Source organism: Balaenoptera acutorostrata, chromosome 3 (genome assembly GCF_949987535.1).
Source record: "Balaenoptera acutorostrata chromosome 3, mBalAcu1.1, whole genome shotgun sequence".
Taxonomy (NCBI): domain Eukaryota; kingdom Metazoa; phylum Chordata; class Mammalia; order Artiodactyla; family Balaenopteridae; genus Balaenoptera; species Balaenoptera acutorostrata.
In genome coordinates, this window is record NC_080066.1 from 171,368,384 (window position 1) to 171,383,367 (window position 14,984).

Genomic DNA, 14,984 nt, shown 5'->3' on the forward strand with positions numbered 1-14,984 from the left:
AGAGTCCTGAGGTGGTAGTGGGGGAGGGGTGGGGGAGGGGAGGGGTGGGGGAGGGGCGGGGTAGGGAGGGGTGGGGAGGGGGAGGGGCGGGGTAGGGAGGGGGGAGTTATGGGGAGGGGAGGCGAGGGGAGGGGAGGGGTGAGGGAGGGGTGGGGAGGGGTGATGGAGGTGTGGGGAGGGGTGAGGGAGGGGTGATGGAGGGGTGGGGAGGGGTGGAGAGGGGAGGGGTGGGGGAGGGGAGGGGAGGGGTGGGGGGAGGGAAGGGGAGGGGTGGGGAGGGGGGAGGGAAGGGGAGGGGTGGGGAGGGGGAGGGGAGGGGAGGGGGAGGGGTGGGGTGGGGTGGGGAGGGGAGGGGAGGGGTGGGGTGGGGAGGGGAGGGGAGGGGTAATGTGGCATGAGAGCTGACAACCCCTCCCTTCCCACGCCCACGGCACACACCACTAATCAAGAACAATCTTCTCCACTGAGCCCCAGTAAGGCTCCGTATCTTTTCCAATGCAGTGCTCCAAGCACGATCATCAGTGGTTCATAATGGTGCTGGAAATCATGCCATTCTTCACTTTCCTCTTCTAACATACACCCCCTTCTTCTCACTCCCTGTCAGCTGCCCACTTCCACATGTTTTCTCCTCCTTCCTTCTCTACCTCTACATGCCCAAATCCTCTCCATCCCTAAATGCCAAGCACCTTTTAGAAAGCACTTTCCAACCTCCTAACCTCCCAAACTAGCAGTTATCTCTCTCTCCGATTTTATTTTGCAACTTTCTAATATCTTCTGCCTTAAATTATGGGTATGGTCATCTCACGTCCTCTGGTGGATGTGATACTTCTTAGGGGCTAGAACGGTATTTTGTTCATCTGGATATTTCCTAGAGACTGACCCAGACTCTTTCCCAAAAAGAGGAAGAATAAAGATTTGCTAAACTGAATTGGCACCCTCAAAGATGGTTAAAAGCATGAAGGATTTAAAGGGGAAATAATCTTGCCAGAATAGCTCACATTTATTGAGTACTTACACTCGCTAGGCGATCCGTCAGCATTAGCTCGTTTAATTCGGTGATTACCCTATGGCGTAGCTAGCGTTATTACTCCCAATTTACAAATGATGACACTGAAACCAGACATACTAAGTAACATGCCGAAAGCTAACCCACTAAGCAGCAGCCAAGAAGCATTCAAACGCTCGAAGTGTGGTCCCGGAGCCCATAGGCCTAACCGCCACTCTATGCTAATCTTTACCAGGTACATGTGCTGATATTAATGTCAGGATCAACAGCAGCTAACATTTAGGAAGTGCCACCTGGCTTTCTAAACTCCTCACACGTAATAACTTATTTCACCTTAATAAGAACTTAAGAAGTCGATACTGTAATAACTGCCATTTAACAAATGAAAAAATTGAGGCACAAAGACACTAAATAACTTGCTCAAGGGTACACAGCTGGGATTTAAGCCCAGGCAGGACTTAATTACCACACTCTTTTATTTCTCTACAAGCAGGGTAATCATTTTACATGCTAAACTTATGATGCCCATTTCATGGAAGAAACTAAGACTCTAACCTGCCAATACTAAGTAGCCTGCCCAACTCAAAAAGAAAGGGGCTATCAGATATTTGACATCAGACAGTGTCAAGAGGTTTTGGAGAATAACTCTCACCACAGTGTTCCAAAAGTGGCAGCAGCCAGTTGGTCACTAGATGCTCGTGGTATTCTCTGTTGCGTGAGGCCTTGGGACCAACAATTCCTCCTCCCTCAACCCTTGCTTTAAAAATTCCCCACTCAATGCTGGGAGATGCCTACAAATTCCCTGATGTCCCTACCTGGTAATGGATGACATGCTGGACTTTAGGAATATCCAGGCCCCGAGCTGCCACATCTGTTGCCAGGAGAACACAACTGTGGTGGAGAGAGAAAGCTCATTAATAATAACTAACGGCTATCATTTATCAAATTCTTACCACTGAGTACTCTAAACACAACAATCCTTACAAACACTCTACGAGACAATACTATTACATATGTCCCTTTGACAGATAAAGAAGCTGAGGCTCAGAGAGATTAACTTCCCAAGGTATATATATGGCTGTTCAGTTGTGGAGCCAGGATCCAAACCTGGGTTTCACTGGCCGCAATCGACAAGCCACACGCTGCAATAATAAAGACTACCTCAAGTGCATTAAATGGGGCCATACTCTAGGTCGGTGACCTCATCTCCTATCACCCTCCCACTTAATTCCCTCCAGTCGCACAGGCGTCCTTGCTCTCCTCGCTCTTCCTCAAACATGCCAAACCTGCTCTTGCCTCCCAGCCTGTGCACTTAGTGCACCTTAGGCCATAAAGGTCTTCCTCAGATATTCACATTTCCTTACTTTCTTCTACTCTCTGCTCAAATCTCACCTTATGAGAAAAGCCTCCCAGACCACACACCCACAGTCTGCACAACTCCCTATACAACTTTACTTCTTAGCACTTAGCACCACTTGACGAACTGCATACTTACTTCTCAGTTTATTACCTCCCTCCCCTGGGATGTAAACTCTATGACAGCAGGGACTTTGTACTACTCACTATTCTATTACCAGCCCCTAGAACAGTGCCAGGTTCACAGCAAGCACTCAATAATATGTACTGGGTGATGTTTCTTAATGTATGTGTAGTTTAAGGGGAGTCAAAAGCACCTGACGTATGTCTTAAAAACTTAAGATTTTAGGCCCTTCAGGGTCCCCACTTCCTGTATCTCTGAGATAGGGCTGCGGAATATGATGCAAACTAAAGTTTGTAAAATATTAAACCACCGCTCTAAGTCAAGGTCAGCAAACTTTTTCTGTCAAGGGCCAGAGGGTAAACTATTTTTGGCTTCGTGGGTGATGTCTGTTGAAACTACTCAACTCTGCCATTATAGCACAAAAACAGCTATAGACAATACATAAATAGGCCTCGCTGTGTTCCGATAAAACTTTACTTATAAAAACAGGCAACAAGCCAGATCTGGCCCATGGGCTATCGTTTGCCAACTCCTGATCCAATGAACCACTAACTCTACTTACTAACATTCAGAGGGAAGTGAACCACTTGTTCTTTAAACTAATCTGTAACCGGTAACCTGACAAAACAATGTGGGCAGAAGCCAATTTAAAGCCCAGCTTCCCAGGCCCTCATTTTGACAATCTGCCCCGTGCTGCCTGCCTGACCATCACTCTGGCCCAAGAGCAGATGGACACGACAGCGTGAGCTCCGCAGTCTGACAGGCTGGTCTGAGGCCCAGCTCTACCACTTCCAAGCTGAGAAACCTTGGGCAAGCTTATGTGCTTTTCTAAACCTTACTTTTTTTAATCTATAAAATAAGAATAATGACAAGTGGTAAGTATTAAAGCTAACATTTAGCAAGCTCATACCATGTGCCAAGCACTGTTCCGAACACTTCAAATGCATAAGTTCACTTACTCCTCAGAGCAACCCTCTGCCATAACTTCTATTATTATACTGATTATGAGAAAACTGAAACACAAAGTAATCTGACCAGCTAGAAGTGACACAGCCAGGATTTGATCTCAAGCAGTCCGCTTCCAGTCTGTGCTCTTAACCATGACTCTATTCTTCTTCTCAAGGATGTTACAAGTGAATGAATGTAATAATGTATCTAAAATGCAAGCACAATACTTAATCTGTTGTTAAGTGTTCAATAATAATAGGTATTATTGTCACCATTACTCATTATTAAAGAAGTTTCTGTTGGGCATTCCCAGCAACCAAATGTACTAGATGAGAGTAAGCCTGCCTCACGCTGTGCAAAAAAAAAAGGCTACCTTCTACCGATAAGGCTCCCACGAGAGAAGGTAGCTTCCCACCATCCTGGTGACCTAGACCCAATGGCTAATCTGTGCGCAGGCCTGACTTACTCCTCCAGATGGGCAAACTGCTCCAGGTTTCTGAGCCTCTGCTTCTGGTGCATGCAGGCATGTAGGGTCAGTGGCATGATATCCAGGACTTTGAGGAGCCCAGAGAGGCGTTTGATGCAGGAGATACTGTTGGCAAACACTAAGGTGCGGCCTGCATACTGCATCAGGAAGTAGTGCAGATATAAGTCTTTCTCATCAGTCTCACAATGGATCTTGGTCTCTGTAAGTGTCTCTACCGTGGCCTCCTTTCTTGTAAGGTCGATGACCTTGGGCTTGCCCCTCATGCCAATCTTCTGCATGAGGAGGTCAAGTTTGGCAGTTTTGTCAATTTTCTTAGCGTGCTTCTTGTGAAGGATTCGAGCAGGAGCTTGATGTACCAGGGTCAGCGTGGCCGAAAAAACAAGTGTCTGTCTCTTTGGGTTGTACTGGGAATCACTGAGCATCTCTAGCAGCTTTGAGAGCTCAGCAAAGTGGCCTTTCTCAACCATGCGGTCAGCCTCATCGACCACCAGGCACCTACGGATCCAGACAGACCCACATCACCTGGTTAGCAGCAGGTAAGAGGAGTCATCCACAGCATACTCTACCACCCCACCACCCCCAGGGCCCTCAACCAATCTCCCTCACACATGCTCGGTTTTCTAAAGGCCCAAGTCTGGCTAGTACCACACCATGGCACTTTGTAACAGGGAGAAGGCACTGCACACTGTACCATGTCACCTCAGGTCCGCTTCAGAACAGGGGGTGGGGGCAAGGGGGAGGTACTGTTTCTCACCTGAGCTGCCGAAGGTTGCTCAAATGAGGGTGCTTTTCTTTAACTAGCTCCCACAGCCGGCCTGGAGTGGCAATCACAATCTCAGGCTGACGGTTCAGCATCCTCTGCTGTTTCTGTGTGGACATTCCACCAACCAAAATAGCAGTTTTAATGCCTATGGTACACAAAACAAAAGGGACACTGTTATTCAGACTAATTGCTCAGTTCTTCCAACGCTGACACAGGCGCCCCCAGATTAGTAAAGGCTGCCAGTCACCAGCACAGCTCCCCTCTCCAGGGGGGTGCTAAGAGCTGGCTTGCCCTGTTGATGCCATTGCTAGAGGGCTTACCAGGTCTTCTATATGATCTAGGCCCTGACTATTTCCCCAACCTCATTTTTTTCTACTCTTTCCCCTCCAACCACACCAGTAGGGCTGGATTTGAACCCAGGCATGGTGACATCCAAAGCTCTGGAAAAAATGAGCAGTGGTGCACCACAGTGCTGGGAAAGATGTAACTTGTAGCTGTGACACACCTCCCCTAGGAGTTCCTGCCCATGCCCCTCAATTAAAATTAAACTGAATCTCCTCTGATGGCTAGTGTTCTCTTCTCCTCTCTAGTGGAGGACTTCGCAAGGTAGCCAGTATGGAAGGAACACAAAGGATCATGCAAGCAAAGCGCTTAGTAAAGTGCCTTGTAATACACAGTCAGAGCTTGATAAGTAACTGCTCCTTTTACTATAAAATTGAAACCCCGACTCTGCAGCCTTCCCCAAAGAATTCCCTGAAAAAGTTAAGTTCTAATGCCCTAAGGCAGGAGTCAGCAAACCTTTCCAACAGTAAACATTTTTGGCCCTGTGGGCTAAATGGTCTCTGTACAATTACTACCTCTATTCCGCTCTGCATTGGTGATGCAAAAGTGACCATAGACATATGTAAATAAGTGGGTGTGGCAGCACTTTATTTACAAAAAAAAAAAAAAAAAAGAAACCCAAACAGTGGTTTGCCAAACGCTGCCCCAAGTATCTACTGTATCCAGTAAGTTAACCAATTTCCTATGCAGCTAGAATAGCATTAGCTATGTGTTATCCTTGGGAGAATAAAGAATGTGTCACTCAAACAGTTTTCTGTCGGGCTTAATTCTCTGGCAGAAGAGAAAGGTTCCCTCTAGAGGGCGGGCACAGCTGATTCACCTCTGCCACCCCAGCTACTGGAATCCTTTCAGGCAACATTTATTAAACGGAATTAAACCTCACCTGTAAACTTGGCCACAGCATCAATGTGTTGTTTGACTTGAACGGCTAGCTCTCGAGTGGGAGCCAGAACCAGTCCAAGCAGAGGACGCCTTGGATGTGCAATTCTGCCACCCAATTCTTGTTTGAACTTTCTAGTCTGCTCTTCATCAAGCCTGTCCTCCTTGTTTTCATCCTGTTTGGGAATGGGCGTCTCCCTGATCAGGGAAGAAGGTCCTTCACCGGCATCATCATCATCATCATCACAGGAGGGCAGCACCTGGTCTGAGACTGTAGCTCCAATCTTGGCTCTTGCCTGGCTGCGTGGTGCTCTAGCCTTCGCTCCAGCCTCCCTGGGCAGTGCTTCCAATCTCAGCAGGCAAAGCTCCAGACTCAGTTCCAGCCCTGCCTGGTGATCCTGTCTCAACGCCAGCCTCATTACTGGTCTCCCCAAGTGGTGCTCCTGTGTTACTTAGAGCTGGGATAGGCTTCTTCTTCACCTGCCACTGCAGCACCGCATGAATCATTGGAATGGCAAAGGCAAGAGTTTTCCCACTTCCTTAGAAGCAGAACAAAAAACAAACAAAAACAGTGTCAATCAACAGATGTACATACTTTTGCCTGAGGTTCTATCCTTTACACGGAATGAGGGACCCTGACATAGCCAAGTGCCACCCTGACCAATCCAAAGCTCCTTCTACCCTACACAGGTACAGCACCCCTACAGCTCTGCAACCAGAGGGCACCAGTAATTAGGAGTCTGAGGAAAAGTCTGACAGACTGGCATTGCGGGCTGAGGTCACCAATAAACTACAGACAAATGTCCAAACAATGAAACCCTAAAGAGATGGGCAAGTTGTGTGTGTGTGTGTGTGTGTGTGTGTGTCTGTTGCTGTTGTGAAGGAACACAAAATTGAAGGGTAAGGAATGAACATCTGTACAATACTTTCCCAAAACCTTTCTCTGGTGGGGAAGGAGGGAGTAAAAGAAAATTTTCTTAGTTTTCGAGAAAACTTTAAAACTTCTGTCTATGCTTGAACATTTTCAAACTAGCCTTTGAACGTATATGGAGCCCAAGTATTCACACCATCTGTGTGGACAAAAACAAACAAAACAAAACACTTCAAGCTGAGAATTTAAAGTGGTTCCAAAATTAAAATGCCTCAAGCAGAAGCAAATAAGTGATCTCTTTATGAAGAAACTTTTATCACAGAACTCAAAGAACTCTCAGAGGTAATTTTCAGAGGAAAATGAGCATCTCTCAGGAACGAGGTACTATAAGCAAGAACTATAACAACAACAAAAAAGAAAGCAAAAACAAACTCATAAAACTTCAGATAAGAAAAACAGCACTTTTCATCAGAAACAACAAATGCTACAAAACAGTGCAATGACATCTTTATCTGAAGACCTGGGGAAAAAAATCTGACAATCTACAACTCTACACTTAGCAAGAATCTCTTTCAAAACAAAATGCAAACTGAAGACTTTTGTAGGTATACAAAAGCTGAAAGAATTTATCATCAGCAGACCTAGTATACAAGAAATATTAAAGAAAGTCTTTCATGTAAAACAAAAGATGATATTCGCTGAAAATCTGGATCAACACGAAGGAATGAAGAGCACCAGAAACGGTGACATGGATAAATATTAAAAATGTCTTTTTCTTATTAAAACTTCTTTAAAAAATAATGGATTATTTAAAGCAAAAATAATAAAAATGTGTTTGGGGATTTCTAACACATAAAGTATAAAACAAAAAGCACAAAGCAAAGAAAAAATGGAATTATACTCTTGTTAACGTTCTTGTACTACATGTAAAGTAGTATATTATCACTTGAAGGCAGAGTATGATATACTAAAGACATCATCTGCGAACCCAAAAGCAACCTCCAAAAGGACATAACAAAGAGTTATAGCTAATAAGACAATAAAAAGATAAAATGGTATCACAAATATTCAATCCAAAAGAAGGTAGAAGAGTAACAAAGGAATAAACAATAGTTGGGAAAAATAGAAAACAAATAGCAAAACAGATTAAAACCCAACCATTATCAATAATCACATGAAATGTAAACGACCTCAACACAATTAAAAGACAGATAGTTGGATTAAACAGCAAGACCCAATTGTATGCTGCCTATAAGAAACTCGCTTTGAATAGAAAGATATAAATAGGACAAAAGTACAAGTATGGAAAAAGACACACCATGCTAACATTCATCAAAATAAAGCTGGAAAAGCTACATTAATAACCTGACAAAGGAGATTTTAGAACACAGAATACTTCAGGGAAAAAGAGGGCCTTTTCATAATGAAAAAACTGAATTCATTTAGAGGATACAATAGTCCTAAACATTTATGCATCTAATAACAGGGTTTCAACATTCACAAAACAAAAACTAACTGAACTGCAAGTAGTAAACTATCACTCAAGAAAAAATAAAAATATTTCTAATATGGTAAAGTAATTAAGTTCATAATTAAAAACCATCCTATACAGAAAAGTGCAAGCACAGATGAATTCTACCAAATATTTAAGGAAGGAAAATGCCAATTCTATACACACTCTTTCAGAAAATTGAAGGGAATACTTCAACTCACTCTGAGGCCTGCATTACTCTGATTCCAAAATCAGTCAAAGACATTACAAGAAGACAAAACTACAAACCAATATCCTATTAACAGAAATTCAAAAACCATTAACAAAATTTTAGCAAATCAAATCCAACAATGTACAAATAATACACTGCGACTAAGTTCAGTTTATCATCATTATCAACAAACTGAAAATAAAAAAAACATATATCTCAATATACGCAGAAAAGGCGTTTAAAAGAACACAGTAACCATTCCTGATAAAAATCTTTCTGCAAACTAGAAACAGAAGAGAATTTTCTCAACCTGACAGAGGACAAATAGGAAAAAACCTACTGCTAACATCACACTTAATGATGAAACACTGAATATCTTTCCCCAAAGATCAGGAACGAAGCAATGATGCCCACTATAGCACTTCAATTCCAGTTGTACTGGAGTTTTAGCCGGTGCAACACATAAGACAAAAATAAACAAAAGGCACCCAGACTGGATGAATAATCATCTTTGAAGAAAATCCTATATAATCTTCAAGAAACCAGTTGATGGTACCAAGTTGCAGGATACAAGATCAATATACAAAAATGCAGATTTCTATTTATTAGCATCAGAAATAGGAAATCTTAAATTACCATTTACAAAAGCATCGAAAATATGACGTACTTAAGGATAAATCTAATAGATGTGCATACACTGAAAACTACAAAGCGCTGCTAAGAAAAACTGAAGACCTAAAAAAAATGGAGAGCTATACCACATTCATGGACTGGAAGATTCTATATTGTCCAGATGTCATGTCCTCAGTTGGCTCTATAACCAATGCAATCCCAATCCGAATACCAGCTGACTTTTTTGTAGAAATTGAAAAACTGACTTTAAAATTCACCTTGAAACGCCAAGGGCCTAGAATAGCCAAAATAACTTTTAAAAAGAACAAAACTGGAGGACTTATGCTACCTGATTTTAAGACTTATTCTAAAGCTGCTGTATCCAACATAGTGACGTATTGGGAAAACAGTAAAGATAGACAAATAGATCAATGGCAAAGAAAAGACTCCAGAAATCGACCCACACCTATATGGTCACTGATTTTCAAAAAAGATGCAAAGGCAATTCAGTGGAGAAAGAGTAGTTTTTCAACAAACGGTGCTGGAATAATTAGGTAGCCACATGCAAAACAAAACCAAACCTTTGATCTGTATTTCTCCCCATAAAAGTTAACACAGGAAGGATCAGACTGAAACACAGAACCTAAAACTAGTAACACTTCTACAAGAAAATATAGGAGAAAATCTTTGTGATCTTGTGTTAGGCAAAGGATTCTTAGGTAAGCACATCTGTAAAAGAAAAAGTGATCACTTAAACTTCATCAAAATAAGTAACTCTTGCTCTTCGAAAGACACTGCAAGGAGAATGAAGAAATAAGCCACAGACTGGGAGAAAAAAAAGCACATCACATATCTGATAAAGGAGGTGTATCTAGAATATATTATGAATTCAATAATAGGAAAACCACAACCCAATTAAAACATGGGCAAAAGAACTAAACAGACACCACCAAAGAAGATAATATGGATACAATTAGGCACTGGAAAAGACGCTGCTCAACGAGTCACTAGGGAAATACCAATGAAAGCCACCAGGAAATATCACTAAAATTTTTAAAGTCTAAATCAAATTAAAGACTGACCACACCAAGTACTGGCAAGGACATGGACCAATCTGAACTCTCATAACCTGGTGATTATGTAAAATGGTACAATCACTTTGGAAAACTCCTAAAAAGTTACATTTACCATAAGACCTAGCCATTCCACACCTAGGTATTTACCCAACAGAAATCAAAGCATATATCCATACAAAGACTGATACACCAATATTTATGATAGTTTTACTTGTAAATGCCAAAAACTAGGAAGAACAGAACTATATCCATCAATAGACAGATAAACAAACTGTACTCTATCCATACAGTGGAATACTACTCATCCATAAAAAGAAACGAACCATTGGTATTTGCAGTAACATGGCTGAACCTCAAAGTATGCTGAGTTAAAGAGCAGACACTCTCCCTCCCCAAAATACATATTGTATGATTCCATTTTAAAATTCTGGAAAATGCAAACTAATTGATAGCGATAGAAAGACTATCAGAGGTTACCTGGGGATGAACAAGGAGGGGAGCCTAGGTAGGGAAGGAGGGATTATTAAGGGGCCCAAACATCTTTTGGGGGTGATGGATATATTCATTATCTGCATTGGCAGCAGTTTGCCCACAGCCCCAAAAGTCTTTGAGACTAGGACCTGTGGATTCACAGCATTCCATAGAAATAGCCTGATAGGAGCTGTGGTATAAATCCAAATGTCAATCTCTAGCCACAGTGGCTCACATCTCTCCTCTGCCTTCCGGAAACAGACTTCCAGGCCTCTCTGCACATACCAAAGTAGTGTAGCCGAATGCTTAACAGCACATAGACCTAGTCTAGAACTATTCAAGCACTACCGCTTTTCAGTGGGGCAGTTTTAGGGACACTGTCTACCCTCTATGAGGCCGAGTTTCCTCTTCAGTAAGATGGGAATAATAACGGAACCTACCTCAGGGTAGTTTTGAGAAACTGAGTTCATGCAGGTAACACAGGGCGTGACGTATTTTAAATGTTAAATAAATGTTCTAAGCTATTACTGTTACCTCCATCCCCCTTTCCTGGCTTTTTCTCCCTCTTCCATTTTTATGACTCTTATACAGGACCTCACCTCAAGTTTCCTGACCACACTTCCAGAAATCCAAGGCACAGAGTGTCTAGATCAGGGGTCCCCAACCCCCAGGCCATGGACCGGTAGCGGTCTGTGGCCTGTTAGGAACCAGGCCGCACAGCAGGAGGTGAGCGGCCGGCGAGTTAGCGAAGCTTCATCTGTATTTACAGCCGCTCCCCATTGCTCAAATTACTCCCTGAGCTCGGCCTCCCGTCAACATTATGGTGAACTGTATGATTATTTCGTTATATATTACAATGTAACTAACAGTAATAGAAATAAAGTGCACAATAAATGTAATGCACTTGAACCATCCTGAAACCACCACCCATCCCCTTCCGTGGAAAAACTGTCTTCCACAAAACCGGTCCCTGGTGCCAAAAAGGTTGGGGACCGCTGGTCTACATGGTCTAGCTCTGAAATGGAGCAGGACCCTATGGTCCTCACCTCCCATGTCCTCTGCCTGCCTTTGTCTGTGGAAAAACTTCAGCCAAAGAATAAGTTTAATCAGAGAAGTGAGAAAATGCAGAAGCAAAGGAAAGCAGTCCAACAAGACCAAATCATAAAAGTTTAGTCAATAAGCATAGCTAAGGACCTTTAGTTCCTTCTCAAGGGCTATAGATAATATTCTGAGCCATATCCTGTGAGCTGTCTTGTAGATACCTTCTGTGTATCTACAGATAAAACGCCCACCAGGTGGAAAAAGTTAACTACATGATGACCAGACTGTAGCCATGACATAACCTGCCATTCCGAGAACTGGCCTCAAGAAAATGGAAACAAACCGACCCTGGAACTGAAGATTGACTGTACTTAAAACAATGAAGACGATGCTGGTCAGACCACCAATGACCAATTTCAAGATCACCGTCAACAGCTGACTCTGCTGTTTCTGCATGCGGCCCCCTCCCCTCCATCTATAACAGCTCTTGTCCACTGGATGGGGGCGGGGGGTCGGCCTTCAGACAGGAGCACCCCCCACCCTGCCCCCCCACCGCCCCCGTTGCCGGCATCCAAAATAAAGCTAACTTTCCTTTCCACCAAGCTGGCCTCTTTATTGGCTTTTGAGCGGCGAGCAGCTGGACCCACTTTTGGTTACAGTTCTATGCCATACAATATAGTAGCCACTAGCCACACACAGCTGTCACATTCTTAAAAGGTGGTTACTCTAAACTGAGATGGGCGGCAAGTTGAAAATACACATCAGAGTCTGAAAACAGTATAAAAATAAGAATGTAAAATATCTCAATAATTTTACATTCATTGCGTACTGAAATATGCTATGTAGTTGGTTAAATATATTGTTAAAATTAATTTTCACTTTCTAAAAACCTTTTTTAATATGGCTCCTAGGAAATTTTAAGTTACATATGTGGCTCACATTACATATATATTTCTATTGGTTATTGCTGGTCAAGTTAGACTAATAGCTCCAGGCTTGTATTGCTCTTTCCCCCATCAGTAGTTGAGTCTCCCCAGGGTGAGTCAACCTGTCCTGGCTTCACAAAGTCTTAGATGGCCCAAGGAATGAGGGATCTTCAAACAATGCCTAGTCCCAACAGTCACCTCCTGCCCAAATCTGCCTACCAAATCCACCCAAAGGTTATCACAAACGCAAATCCTTCCAATGCCAATAAACCCACCAACTCCCAACGCAGCCCTTTTTATCTTTGGACAACTCTTGTGAATGAGACACTTCTTCCTTATACTAATGAAGATCTACCTCTCCAGAGGGCTGATCTTAGCCCTACTTTACCTCTGAGCCATTCAGAAAAGGCTCAAGACCTGGAAAAAAACTACCATTTACAGATCACTTACAATGCACTGTGTAAATTTTAGTTTACTATTGTTTTTTGTTACTCGTTTGCTATTGTGTAAATGTATAAATTTAGTAGGCACTTACATTTAACCCACATAGCAAAAGAAGCAGGTACTGTAGTTGTCCATCTCCATTTTATAATAGGGTCTACAGGGCGCAGAGAAATAAAGTGACCTGCCTAGGGCACCAATCAGGAAGTGGCCTCTTTCAACCCAGAGCTAGCCGACCTCTGAAAACCTTCACTCAACAGTGCTTTTGTGGTCATGCCCCCAACATTCCCGTCTCCCAGCCAACCAGCCTGTTAGCAGCCACAAGCTCAATCCAGAAGCAATCTTGCCCTGGCCAGATAAGGATGCCCTTACCTGTCTCAGCAGCCCCAAGGATGTCCAGTTTGTCACGAATGGCAGGTGCCAAGGTCAGAGCTTGGACTGGTGTGGGCGCAGAGAAGCCTAGGAAGCTGAGCGCTCGGAGAACTGGCTTGGGTACAAACAGATCCTTCCAAGCTGATACATCTGCCTTGCGATCACGCATTTCAGGCATCCACGTCTTTGCTCTTTTGGGCACCTTTGGAGTAGTACCCTGGGGAGGCTCTGATTTTTTTTTCCCTTTCTTGTTCTTCTTTTTTGGAACCGTCTGGGCCGGGCTTTCTGATGCCATCTCCCCTACCTCTGGATCAGGACAAACTGTGCCATCTCCCTGGGGCCCTGGCTCAGTATCTTTGCCCTCAAACACTTTCTGGGCACTGCTTCCTTCAGTTTCCACAGCTCTACTCTTCTTCAACTTCATCTTCTTCTTTGAGGAGGTAGACTCTCCTTCCTCCTCTCCTTCTGAAACAGCTTGTGACTTTCTCTTCTTGGGCTCCTCCTTTGAGAAGAGACTGGAGGAACCCTCCCCAGAGGAGACCAACTGATAATCCGTCAGTTCCTCAAAGCACACCAAGTCATCCATCTGTCCGTTTGCAAACATATTTGGGTCAATCTTCACCTGCTTCCATTTTCCCACAACTCTGATGCCCTTCCTCTGAATTCTGCCATAGTTTGGTGGCTCTGGCCTCGATTTTTTCTCTTTCAGCTTCATGGTTGCTGAAAAGGAGAGAAATGTTCCATTAGATTGGCAACTGAGAAGCACAGGGTTCTGAGGCAACAGATAGTTTCTAAGCAGCCTACAGAGTATCACGCCCTGCAAAGAAGTGAAGACACAAAGATGGCTCTAACGCTGATGCTGCCAGCTAGAGAAGATCAAAGAAGGAAAGAAATGTACCCGCAGAGCGGGCAGCTTGGCCTGCAACAGAGGGGACACAGGAGGTGTGGCAAAGACACATGAGCGAGATCTGGTGTGCATTCCAGATGCAATGACGACCGCTCGTGTGCCCTTGGCAGCTCCTGCTTAATCCTCTCTGAACCTCAGCGTTCTCATATTTTTAAAAGGGGGGAGGGGTTTACTAGCTAGGTCACAAAATGTTCTCTGCAATAAATAACATTCTCTAAAGCATGGTGGGTGAAGCCTGCCACTCCCAAGCCACTCTGAAGGTTGAATAAGAATCTGAGGGGGTCGCTGGAGGGTGGGTGAGGGGGACAGCTTTATTAAGAGTGCACAGAGCCTTCTTCCTTCTCAAGCCTTGCCCCAAGAGGGCAGATGCCTTTGCCACCACTCTGACCTTTGCCAGATGGCTTAAAACCCAACCAGCTTTTTCATTACCTTTTAAGTGATTTAAAAACAAGTGATCTATGCACAAGTCGTCAGACTGGAACTCGAGCCACGTTCTCCCTTTTCAGAAAGGCCGAGAAAAATAGATCCTGTGGAAAGACAAAGGGAAACCTTGGTTCAAATCTGGACCCGTCACTGGCCAGCTCTGGGTCTGGGGTGCACGTATTAATCACTGTGAGCCTCGTTCCTCGTCTGGAAAATGGGGATGATGAGGGTGTGTG

The 14,984-nt window shown here is 43.7% G+C and overlaps 1 protein-coding gene across 1 annotated transcript; it reads right to left on the bottom strand.

Moving 5' to 3' along the window:
* Window positions 1-1,047: 1,047 nt before the first annotated feature.
* Window positions 1,048-14,135, bottom strand: LOC130707520 (ATP-dependent RNA helicase DDX24-like). The gene is given in 6 exon segments (XM_057542478.1): window positions 1,048-1,897; window positions 3,901-4,416; window positions 4,676-4,829; window positions 5,910-6,262; window positions 6,264-6,444; window positions 13,419-14,135. Coding segments are annotated over 6 exon segments (2,019 nt in total). The 5' UTR covers window positions 14,134-14,135; the 3' UTR covers window positions 1,048-1,797.
* Window positions 14,136-14,984: the final 849 nt, after the last annotated feature.